Here is a 12,814-nt window from a genome sequence, read left to right on the forward strand (position 1 = left end):
GTTGGGGGAAGGGTTTAAGGAGTATTTGGGGAAGGGGAAGGAGCGGCCAGTGGTTTGGAAGAAGATGAGGGTATGGGGAGGGGTTAAAGAAGAATTCGGGTAGGGGGCCAGTGGGAATATGACCCCTTGATGGGGGGAGAGGATTTGGGTAGGGGAGAGGGAGGGGGAGTTGGAGAGGAAGGGGAAGGGGAAGAGGAACCTTTTCCTCCACGAAAATCTTGAAGGAGAATTCTCTCAAGTACAAGTTGTCACTTTTGGTTGTGGGAGTTTTTTATTATTTTTATTTTTATTTCTTTTCCTTTTGTTGCGAATTGATGGGCTGACTTTTATTATTATTATATTTTTCACTGTCGACGATCTATACTATTCCTGCTATATCGCATCTCACTATACCATTACTGATAATATTGGCTACTGTTACTACTACTACTATTTATCTAATGGCGGTACCCAGCCGAATATGTCACTTCCATGAGAATTACCAGACCGCCCCTCGATGCTCGTCTGCCCCGCAAGGCAAGAAACCTGTATCATCAATGGATTCTGTCTGTTCGTAACAGACAACGTCTGTCTTCAGTATGCCTACACTGTTAACACTCATATGTACACACACATATATACATATATATAAATATATATTTGTTAAATACTTAACCCCGACCAATGCCATCTACAGTAATTCCTTCCTTCGGACATAGGGAGAAGACGTGATTAGGGGATTCAGTAGGACCAGGAATTTAATTTGTCCGAGGAATTTAGGCCTACATACTTAGACATATTTTAAGCATAGGCCTAAAGGGGACTATATAAGCCTCTGTGTCTTAAGTTTTATCCTTTCAGTTTTTTTTTTTAATGAAAGTAATTTTTTTCTTCCATTACTTGTTTTTTTTATATATTCTCTCTCTCTCTCTCTCTCTCTCTCTCTCTCTCTCTCTCTCTCTCTCTCTCTCTTTTGTTCGCTCAGCGAATTATTCAGCCTTTGTTCGCTCAGCGACTTCTCTTCACGCCTTTGTGTGCTGAGCGAATTATCCAGGCTCGATCCTTTGTTCGCTCAGCGACTTCTCCTCACGCCTTTGTGTGCTGAGCGAATTATCCAGGCTCGATCCTTTGTTCGCTCAGCAACTTCTCACACCTTTGCTGAGCGAATTTCCAGGTTCGTTTCCTGGGCGACTTCTCATCTGAAATAATCCTTCCCTAGATTAGGACAGAGAGCGAGAGAGAGAGAAAAGGATAATTAGATTAAAGGGGATTAAATAATTCATTACGAATTTATATAATTCAGCAGGAACTGAGTGTATAATTATTGTAAGGATTTGGAGTCCAGTCACTTCAAACAATTCTTAGTGAATTATTATGTAACTTTGTTTGAATTTGTCATCACTTGGATATTATTTGTCAACGGTTATTATTTGTGATATAAATTAAAGCTAGGAAAAAATTCATGCGTATTGATTATTTTATCGAAATGACCAAAATTTATATATTTGTTTTAGTGAAAATCGGAATATTCTGGTAATTTGGTCAGAAATTGGGTCCTTTTTAAGGTAGACAAAAAGTTTACCGACTGATTTTTGGCAATATTCCTTCATTAATTAACCACTTTTTATTATTGTTGTCTACGTTTTACTTATCCTTTTTATTTTTTTTTTATTTTTGTTGCCTGGTTCGGGGCCTGTTGAGATAATATTTTTTTTTTATGTAACGTTGTTACTTCTTCCATATGAAAGCCATAATATTTTTGGGAAGGCTCTAATTTCAACTCAGTCCCTGTGGCTAGCTTGGTCCATATGAATAAGGTTCGTTTTCTGAAATAATAATAATAATAATAATAAATAATAATAATAATAATAATAATAATAATAATAATAATAATACATTCTTTGAAAGCTTGAATATCAAGTTAATGACCCCTTTCGTGGGCTTGTTCCATATGGATAGGGTTCATCACCCATCCAGTATATAATAATAATAATAATAATAATAATAATAATAATAATAATAATAATAATAATAATAATAATAATAATAATAATAATAACTCATAAGTAAATTCATGTCAGTGGACCTGTTTTATCTGCAAACAAACCTACCTATAAAAAGCAACTTAAAACACGTAGGATCTTAGAGCATTCCACAATCTGGGAAGCGATTACTAAGAAACAAAGAAAGCACAAAGAACAGGCCGATTGACCTTCAAGTTTGCGACGTCATCGCGGTCGTATCTCGGGTCAAGATTGATTTTTCAGGAAATGATCTGAGTGATTGATGTATGACTGGGGAAGTCCTATAGGAGTTTGTTTGTGTGTGTGTGTGTATGGAGAAGGTTTATCCCATAAGGAGACCCCTCTTAGGATGATTGATGGACTGTGGGGGGAGGGGATTTCTCTCTCTCTCTCTCTCTCTCTCTCTCTCTCTCTCTCTGTGTGTGTGTGTTGGTGTGTATGTGTGTGTGTGTGTTTATACACTGTCTTGGGTGGCATTTGTTTTAAAGTCTTTTATTTTGTATATATTGTATATTTGTAATAAATAAATCTGTATGTGTACGTACATATAAATGTGTGTGTATATATCTATACTATATTTATATATATATATATATATATATATATATATTATATATATATATATCTATATATTGCTAATAAAAGTCCACACTCATGTAATGTAAGAAATGTGTATTAACATTCTTTTTAATTTTTTAATACACCATGTTACATAAGTGTGGAATTTATTACTTAAAAATTTTCCAATCACGTTATGGTGATTTTTTGAGTGATATATATATATAGATATATATATATATATATATATATATATAGTATATATATAATCTATATATATATATATATATATATATATATACAGTATATTTCCTACAACATGACACGTTTTCTGTGAATTTAAAGCTAAAATATGCTCCCTGCTTCGGTGATGTGGACCAAACGAAATTGGGGGAATATTTTGCAAAGTTAACGTCGGCCAGAGAAGTCCTGTGTATTTACACTTATCTCTCGGGTGTTTGAGTTGTCAAAGTAGACACGACTTCAAGTGTTACACGAGAGAGAGAGAGAGAGATGAGAGAGAGAGAGAGAGAGAGAGAGAGAGAGAGAGTGGTACAAATGTCAGTTTGCGTAAGGTCGAAAGTCACTTTGAAAAGTAAAGGGAATTTGCTTCCTTGTGAGAAAATAAACTGAATTGGGTTTCCTGAGGTTAAAGTAGTTGTGTTCTTTGCTAGATTTTTGAAGTGATTTTGTAATATTGACGTTGATTTTAGTTTGTTCTTGGTATTGAAGCGAAGGACGATATTTCTTTTCGTGTTTGTTGCGAAAGCAGAGCTGAACTGCTTCCACTTACTAAATAAAAGTCCCTGTTAAATGCATCAAGATTTGTTGTTAAAGTTTAAGTATACCTTAGTTTAACCAGACCACTGAGCTGAATAACAGCTCTCCTAGAGAGCTGGCCCGAAGGATTAGATAGTTTTTTTACTTGGCTAGGAACCTAGCAACGGGACCTACTACAGCTTATTGTGGGATCCGAGCCAAATTATATCGAGAAATAAATTTCCAATCACCAGAAACAAATTAATCTGATTCCACGTTGGCAGAGCGGGAAGATTTGTTGTAATGACTAGGTAATTTGTTTTTTGTATAAGTGATGTGAATCGTTTTTTACTTTTATAGTAAAGTGATGTGACTTGGTATGATCATGAAAGTGAATAAGATGCCGTATTAGTATGTAAAAGTAATTTTTTTCCAGTACAGTATTACCAAGCAGAATTCGTTCGTCATCTTGCAAAGCAATTTCCGTTTTATTTTACTCGGTATTTTGGCTACTCCGATAAGATGACACTTAAAATCAAATCTTAAAAAAGAAACATGAAAAGTATTTCGTATAAAAAATTGGACCTTAATTTAGTAACCACACACTAAGAAATGTGTGTATTGTTTAGACCCTAACTCAGAATACAGTTTGAAATCATTTTACGATTCAAATGGATATTATCACATTAATCGTTTAAGAAGAGAAGGAAACTTTAGACTTTTTTTTAAACAAGTGACGAAAGTTCCTCCCAAAACCAGCAATTCCCTATTTATGGAAGTCACGGACGAGGTTTTGCCTTCTCTTCAAAAATATGGAGTTGACTAAGAACCTTACTCCTTATATATATTTGATATTTTTTCTTTATTAGCAAGTTATGGTAAAGGAGAGAATTCAGGACACTGCTTCCCCACCTCCTCCTCCTCCTCCCCTTCTTTCCCCACCTTACCCTCTCCTCATTTACCCAGCCTCTTCCCCCTCTCCATCCCTCTCATCTCCGTATCAAAACCCCATTCCCTCTCCCCTTCCCTGGCATCCCTCCCCTCCCCTCCCCACCCTCCCCTTCCTACATCCTCCATCCTGTATTCCCATTTCCCTTCCCTTCCCTCCCAAATCCCCTCCTCCATAGCCCCTACCCCAATACCAAAACTTCATTCCTCAACACCTCCCCTCCTCTTCCCTCCTGCCCACCTCCAACATCCCCTACCAAAACTCCATTGCAAGTCGGGCCATGTATGGGTTAAAAATTGGCATATTTATCCAACGTCAGTTCCGGTTGAGTTGCAATTGCAGAATTTATATCTGTGCAACTTCTGAATTTCTCTTCAGTTCGATATTATTTCTCCTCTCAGTGACATGTGGGTTGCTGTTTCTCCTTTCTTGGATGTTAGGTAATTTAATTCGTAATTTCAAGATGTGTATATTTTATTGTCATAGTATTGCAATCGAAACTTCAAAAGTTCAAACGAAGATGCAATGCATTGTTACCCTTAAGCAATTTTTTTTTTTTTATAATTTACATTTTTAGTTTTATCTGTTTATTATGTTTTTCTTATTTTTTTTTCTAATAACGGAACTCTACTTTCTGTATCTCCTGTTATTTTCTGTTATTCTTCCAGAATTTCGAGTCAGTGGCCCCTGTGGGCTTGTTTCATATGTATATGGTTCATCTGAATAATAATAATAATAATAATAATAATAATAATAATAATAATAATAATAATAATAATTATCTAGGAAGTAGATTGTATGCTTTAATGTTTAAAAATATTATTTTTTCTTAATCTTTTTAATATTACTGTGAAACCTTTATAGGTATTTTTCCCTTCGCGATGTTGTATTTATGTATGTATGTATGTGTGTGTATGCGCACGTAGTTAGCTATTCTTGAATTATACATACAAAAATATTTATACAAAGCAGCCTTCAGTTCTGTAACTTTTAAATCTTCAGTCCGATATTTAGAAAATAAAGAAATATTCAAATAAATGGGAAATTCTTGTGAATACCAAAACAAAGATGAAGAAAAGAAACACAGCAAAAGATAATTGACAATAACCTGAAAATCACAATGTAAAAGTGTTGAAAGACTATGAGGTAGTGTTGGAGAACATTCAGTGAGAGAGTGTTAGCACATAGGTGAAAGAATATATAAAATACATAATTCAAAATTCAAGAAGCCATTGCGAGAAAGAAAATGAGCTAGGAACTCTACAAAGAGTTTCTTCAGATATGACTTGGAAATTCCGTCGGTTCGAGTGAAGGTATATATATACAATGACGTCTGTCGCTCTAAAGAATTTCTTCAACCTCATAAGGCCAGTGTCGCCTTTTTCCTCCAAAATGTAAGTTGTCCTCACTCTATAAAGTATGAGTTGTCCTACTGTAAGTGTGCTGAGTTATCCTTCTCGACAGTGTAAATTGTTCTCCTTGTAAAGTGCGAGTTGTTCTTCTCTAAAGTGGGAGTTGTTCACCTCTGAAAGTGAGAGTTGTCCTCCTCTAAAGTGCGAGCTGTTCTCCTCTAAAGTGTAGGCTGCCTTCACTCTAAACTGTGAGTTGTTCTCCTCCAAAGTGTAAGTTGTCTTCCTCTAGAGTGTAACTTGTTCTCCTCTAAAGTGCGAGTTGTTCTCCTTCAAAGTGTGGGTCTAAAGTGTAAGTTGTCCTCCTAGAGAGGGAGTTGTCCTCCTCTAAAGAGTAAATGTAAGTGATCCTCGTCAAAAATCAAGTCGTCCTCCCTCTAAAGTGTGAGTTATCTTCCCTCTAAGGTGTGATTTGGTAACCTCCGAAGTGTATTTTGTCCTCCTCCAAAGTGTAAGTTGTCCTTCTCCAAAGTGTACCTCCTCCAAAGTGTGAGTTGTACTGCTCCAATGTGTACCTTTCCTCCAAAGTGTAAGCTGACGTCCTCCAAAGTGTAAGTTGTTCTCCCACAAAGTGTAAGCCTTGTTCAAGTAGGAGTTGTTCTCCACCGTGAAGTTTTCCTACTTTAAAGGTGAATTCTTAAAGTGAATAATATTGTTAATGTATGTATGTATGTATGTACGTATATGTGTGTGTGTGTTTGTGTACATTTAGTGAATATATATTTTTCTGTGTACAGCTACATATACTCTACATGTATGCATAGCCAGTGGAAAGACAGAGAGAGAGAGAGAGAGAGAGAGAGAGAGAGAGAGAGAAGAACATACGTACATCTGATATCCAAACCTATTCTTGGCTTGTAATTGTTTGTGTCCGTGTGCAGAATAACATCCAGTGTTAATGGCCGTGCCAGTACTAAGTCAAGGAGTTTTGGGTTGGTTGTTGGGAGGGTAGGGGGGGGAAGGGGAGGGGGAGAAAGAGGGAGGGAAGGGAGAGGAGGAAGACGTGTCGACGGTTAATGGAGTACCTCTGATTGAAGAGGGTAGGATGCGAGACTTGGAGTGGTAGCAAGTGAGAGAGAGAGAGAGAGAGAGAGTAGACGAAGGAGACGGAATTGGGGAAAAGAAAACAGACGAAATAAACGACGTAACTAATTGAAACAGCATTAATCTCTGTTGCCTTATTCGTTGCATATGTCTCCATCCCAGCCATTATCGTCACCTAATCGCACCATTTATTGTCGACGTTCGTATCATTATCGTCAATATCGGAGTTAATGGTGATCATTATAGTCGTCTTTCCTTCCTTCCTTCATTCACCCCTCTCCTCCTCCTCCTCCTCCTCCTCTTCTTCTTCCTCTTTAATTACGGATTATTGTCTTAATCGTTATTAAATCTTGGTGAGTGAGGGGAACAGTGTTCACTAATAAACGACTGACAAGGATTGTTTGCCAAAGGGACCCAAATTTTCATTAAAAGACCCTTGGGGTAACCGAATCCAGGGGTTTAGTGGGCTCTCTCTCTCTCTCTCTCTCTCTCTCTCTCTCTCTCTCCACGAAATTCAGGGTGAAGTGGCCCCCAACTCTCTCTTTTTATCTATCTAGATTCAGGGTTTCAGTGCTCTCTCTCTCTCTCTCTCTCTCTCTCTCTCTAGATCAGGGTTCAGAGCTCTCTCTCTCTCTCTCTCTCTCTGTAAGGGAAGGTAAGGAGTCTCTCTCTACATTAGATTCAGAGTCCAGTTTCTCTCTCTCTCTCTCTCTCTCTCTCTCTCTCTCTCTCTCTCTCTCTCTCTCTCTGAGGTGATGAACGAGACAATACCTCAGCTACTAAAACAATTATGGTCCCTGCTAAGTTATCAATTTTTTTTTCTTTTCAAAGATTTAGTTTTGCATTGGCAACACTGTCTCGTTAAAGCACACTATTTTCGGATATAATTTAATGTTATCGTTTTGGACCTATGACAAATGAATTCACAAATTCAATTCCTTTCTTTGGTGGGGAAGGGAATATCATTACGCGATATTATAATATCTTATTTCCACCAATCAGTGCCAACAGAAACTCGGTTTCCTCGAGTTTCGGTGTCAATATTCCATCAGCTGTTTGGCACGGTGTCAGTCAGTGCCGTTTGAAATTGACATTTGGGGAAACGCTGGGGATATTTTTACATACATTTGTGTGTTCATTGTTATTATTATTATTATTATTATTATTATTATTATTATTGTAATTGACTTTATTGCAAGTAAGAATTGGAAGTTAGGAAACATAGCGAGGCTAAACAATGTTTTATTATTATTATTATTATTATTATTATATTATTATTATTATTATTATTATTATTATATTATTATTTATTATTATTATTATTATTAATGCCGAAATAGAAATACTTGTTTAATAAGAGAAGGTTTTGGACATGTTTATGAATGTACATAGATATATATATCAATCCTTACTTAAATATTTATGTGTATGTTGTATCTAGATGTGTGTGTTTGCATATATAGTATGTATGTATGTGTGTATATAATTAAAGAAACGCCAAAGAACCCTTTTCTTTGCCCATTTTCAGTACACAGAAAAAAAAGAAAATTATAAATTTGAGCTTGATTAAATAAGAAAAGAAATGAAATATAAAAAACTTCCATTTGGAAAAAATAAATAAATAAAAAAATCGATGAAATAAAAACAAAAAACTGAAAATCACAGGAAGGTGAATGCAGCAGATTCCCAATATCCAAAGGATGGGAGGAAGGGGGGTTGGGGTTAGGGGGGTATTAGGGGCAGGGGGGGCGGATTTCCCTAATGAGGGAAGGAGAAGGAGGAGAAGCCCACCTGAAAATATTCCTCCCCCTGACGCTTTCGCGTCAATCACCTGTCACGGTCTTATTTGGTTGTTGTTGTTGTTGTGGGTTATAGATATATTCTTGGTGTTGTTACTGTTGTTGTAGTTGTTTTTGATGGTTTTTGTGTGGTTTAATCTTGTTATTGTTATTTTGTTGTTACTTCTATCTGGTTGTGGTTGTTGCTGTTCAGTGTTTTTTATGATTGGTGTTGTTTTTCTTTAGAGTATTTGTTATTTACTTCAATATTCTTGGTGTTATTACTCTTGCATGATTTTGTTGTATTTTTATATTCTTAGTGTGGTTGTTGTTCTTCAGCGATGCCGGTTTTAACAATCTTGTTGTGGTTGTTTTTCTTCAGTGTTGTTTTTCTAATACTCTGGCCATGGTTGTTTTTCTTCGTATTTTTTATATTCTGGCCACAGTTGTTGTTCTTCATTGTTGTTTATTTATTTTCGCTGCTGTTGTCGTTCATGAGTTTTGTCATTTTTTTTATTCTTCGTAAATAAATATTCTACGCGACTCTATTATTTTTATATTACATATTATGTTTACAATTTATTGACGTAATCTTTATGTCTTTTAGAATGAATAATATCAAATGTTTTATTATTTCAAGTTTGTCATTTATGTCCTTACTAACGAATTATCTTTATTAATTCATATTTTCTTTTCATTTTTATATTCACAATTTATACAAACCTTACTAACATATGATTATATCCTTCTAAATAAACAATCTTTATTAAGTATTTTTATTTTATTTTTTCCAACATATACAAATCCTTATTTTTTTATCTAAATTTTATCCTTTGATTTCAAAGTTTATAAATATCAATCTCTATTAAATCCTATTTTTATTTTCATTTTTATGTTTACAATTTATACAATCCTTATTAACATGTAATTATGTCCTTCCAAATCAACAAATCCTTATTAACATGTCATTACGTCCTAGAAGACGAACTTGAATAATTAAAATCCTTATATTAATTCCTAACATATTACGTCCTAGAAGATGAACGTGAATAATCTTTTTATTAATTCCTCTTTTTCTCTCTTTTTTTCAGCCATGCGAGCCAGACGTCATCATGGCTGCCCCCTTTGGAGAACTGGGAGGCGGGGGGCGACGCCCTCCCTTACGGGTGGGAGGCCGCCACGGACAAGGAGGGAAAGCCCTATTTTATAAAGTAAGTGTATTTGGGGAGGCGTTGATTTATTGTTTAGAGGGGGGCGTGGCATGAGGAAATTCTCCACCTCTCTCTCTCTCTCTCTCTCTCTCTCTCTCTCTCTCTCTCTCTCTTAGATGTGATATGGATACCTTATTTTTCTCCCTCTGTTATGAGTACCAGAGTAAAATTATTTATCTCTCTCTCTTCTCTCTCTCTCTCTCTCTCTCTCTCTCTCTCTCTCGGATGTGATATGGATACTTTATTTCTCTCTCTCTGTTATGAGTACCAGAGTAAAATCATTTATTTCTCTCTCTCTCTCTCTCTCTCTCTCTCTCTCTCTCTCTCTCTCTCTCTCTCTCTCTCTCATTAGAAATTATTACCCCGAGACGTTCGCTTGCCACCCCGTCAGCCTCTATACACAGACACACACACACACACACACACACACACACACACACATATATATATATATATATATATATACATATATATATATATATATATATATATATATATATATATAATGATATACATGAATATATGCCTACCATAAATAAATAAATATACATGCATACATACATAATACATGCATACATACATATACATTTTAAATACATTCCTTTTACCATTGACAATATTCGTCATTCGCCCGGATGTATATTTTATGGACATACCAACGTACTTCCCTTTCACTGGGAAACAGTCGAGCAGCGACTGTTTTGAATATTTCAAAACACAGGAATACATAAATGATTGCAAACTAAGGCCTGGATATAAACTTTTGTGTTTGTCAACTTTGCCAAACCCGAAATTATTACTCTCGCGTTGACAAAGAAGTGTTTAGATGCTTCGATGAGAAATGATGTTGCATTGGAATACGTTTCTGCGATTCTGTAGTAGTTTCGTCTCTCTCTCTCTCTCTCTCTCTCTCTCTCTCTCTCTCTCCTCTCTCTCGCTTTGTTATGAGTACCTCGGTAAAATTCTCTCCCCCTCTCTCTGTGGATCTTGGTAAAAATCTCTCTCTCTCTCTCTCTCTCTCTCTCTCTCGCTTTGATACGAGTACCATTTTAGCACCTAATGTGAAATCTGTCTCTCTCCTCTCTCTCTCTCTTTGATTTTAACTCCGATGTAAAAGCTTCTCTCTCTCTCTCTCTCCACTCTCTCTCTCTCTCTCTCTCTCTCTCTCTCTCTCTCTCTCGGCCGTCGAGGCTATACGCGAATAATCCATTTCAGCGTCGTTCGCGAAATAAAAATTTTCGCGCAACTGACGGGAAAATACTTTAGAAATCGGATTTAGACAAAATCAGACATTTCACGTCTCTCTCTCTCTCTCTCTTTCTCTCTCTCTCTCTCTCGTATCGTGGCTAATTAGCCAATAAGATCATTTGAGTGGCTATTTTTCATTATGTTTTTTTTAACGACTAAATTAGTCAGTCGTCCTGGTTTTTCGTACGTAACATTTTACGCTTGGCGCGATTCATTTGTCTCAGTGCAGTGCGAATTAGCTCAGTCGCCCCTGTTACCCCCTACCTTAATTTCTCTGGGGGAGGGGGAGGGGAAGGGGAAATGGGCGGGAGAGGTATGGATCATGGTAAAGGAGAGGTAGAGAAGAGGAAGGAGGAGGAAGGTGAGGAGAAACGGGAGGCTGGAGGGGGAGGGAGAGGGGAGGTGGAGAAGGGGAAGGGGCAGGGGCAGGGGTGAGTTCTACGTAGCTCTGACCTTAATAGAACTAATTTCTTGTTGGTCCAGTTGCCTAATGCTTTGTTGTCTTGTCACTTATTTTTTGTTTTGTTTTAATTCGTTTACAGCAAGATACGTAAATATACTTGTATTATCATTACCCGCTTTTGCACGCTAGTATATAAATTTTTTGCGTCCTTGTGCATGGACAGAGAGAGAGAGAGAGAGAGAGAGAGAGAGAGAGAGAGAGAGAGAAGACGCTGCATTTGGGTAGAGAAGAAACTAACTTCTACATATGAATTGAGAAAGAGAGATGAAAAGACTGCATTTGAGAGAGAAAGGGAGAAAGCACTAAACTGCATAAGAGAGAGAGAGAGAGAGAGAGAGAGAGAGAGAGAGAGAGAAGACGCTGCATTTGGGTAGAGAAGAAAGTAACTCCTACATTTGGATTGAGAGAGAGAGAGAGCAGCAAACCAAATGCATTAGAGAGAGAGAGCAAAAAAATGCAATTGCATTTGAGAAAGAGAGAGAGAGAGAGAGAGAGAGAGAGAGAGAGAGGGTGTCTTGCAAAGCTGACAGGACACCACCAAGCCCCCAAGAACCTATCAACTCAACACTCATCAATCCGAGGATCCTCTGTAATGAGATTGATTAGGTTTTCACGGCTGAGTTGATCTCCCAATCCTCTTTCAAATGCCGTAGCGTCAGTGAGAGTCGGTAAAAGAATCATTTTACGGGAAATAGAAAAAATGGGGGAATATAAGACAGGTTGGGAAGGGGTTAGGGCGGGTGGGATGAAGCAGATATATAGAAAACTGCAGTACTAATAGAATTGATTTTAAGAGATGTATATAGATATACGTAGGTAATGCCCATGTAGTCATAATCGTATAAACAATTACATACCCAAGACTATATATATATAGTGTGTGTATATTTCTTTCTCACCAAACGCCAGGTAGGCCTCCAGGCCTGTCAGTCGTCCTGCTTCAGGAACAGTCTCCATTCTTGGCGATCATCATAGAGCCTCATCTCATCAACATCCCGCAAACTAGAGCCTCTCCTCTCTACTCCTCTCTCTATGTTTTGTAGCCATCTCATTTTTGGTCTTCCTACCGGTCTCCTTCCTTCCGGTGTCCCATTCCAAAAACCTTATAGGATATCGCTCCTCCTCCATTCTTTTGGTTTTGTGTCCAACCATCTAAGCTGTCCTCTCTCCACAAAATCTAGTATCCCCTCCACTCCCAGTTCTCTTCTAATGTCTTCATTTGTTTACGTAGCCTATCTAGTCTTGTTACACCTTTTATGAGTCTTAGGGCTTTCATTTCAGCTGCTTGAAGTTGGCTTCTAGTTCTTGATGTTAATGTCCATGATTCATGGCCATAAGTCAATATTGGTCTTAAAATAGAGAGGTATATTATGGTTTTCACTTTGCGAGGTA

At 37.0% G+C, this 12,814-nt stretch overlaps 1 protein-coding gene across 1 annotated transcript in view; it reads left to right on the forward strand.

The window, feature by feature from the left end:
• The window catches only part of LOC135197638 (protein kibra-like), an 85,619-nt gene extending 74,225 nt beyond the window's left edge, over positions 1–11,394 (forward strand). Inside the window, exons 2-3 of the mRNA XM_064224656.1 lie at positions 9,592–9,711; positions 11,184–11,394. Coding sequence (XP_064080726.1) covers positions 9,592–9,711; positions 11,184–11,394 — 331 coding nt within the window. The remainder of the gene's footprint in view (positions 1–9,591; positions 9,712–11,183) is intronic.
• The last annotated feature ends 1,420 nt before the right edge of the window (positions 11,395–12,814 follow it).

Source organism: Macrobrachium nipponense, chromosome 21 (assembly GCF_015104395.2).
Source record: "Macrobrachium nipponense isolate FS-2020 chromosome 21, ASM1510439v2, whole genome shotgun sequence".
Taxonomy (NCBI): Eukaryota; Metazoa; Arthropoda; class Malacostraca; order Decapoda; family Palaemonidae; genus Macrobrachium; species Macrobrachium nipponense.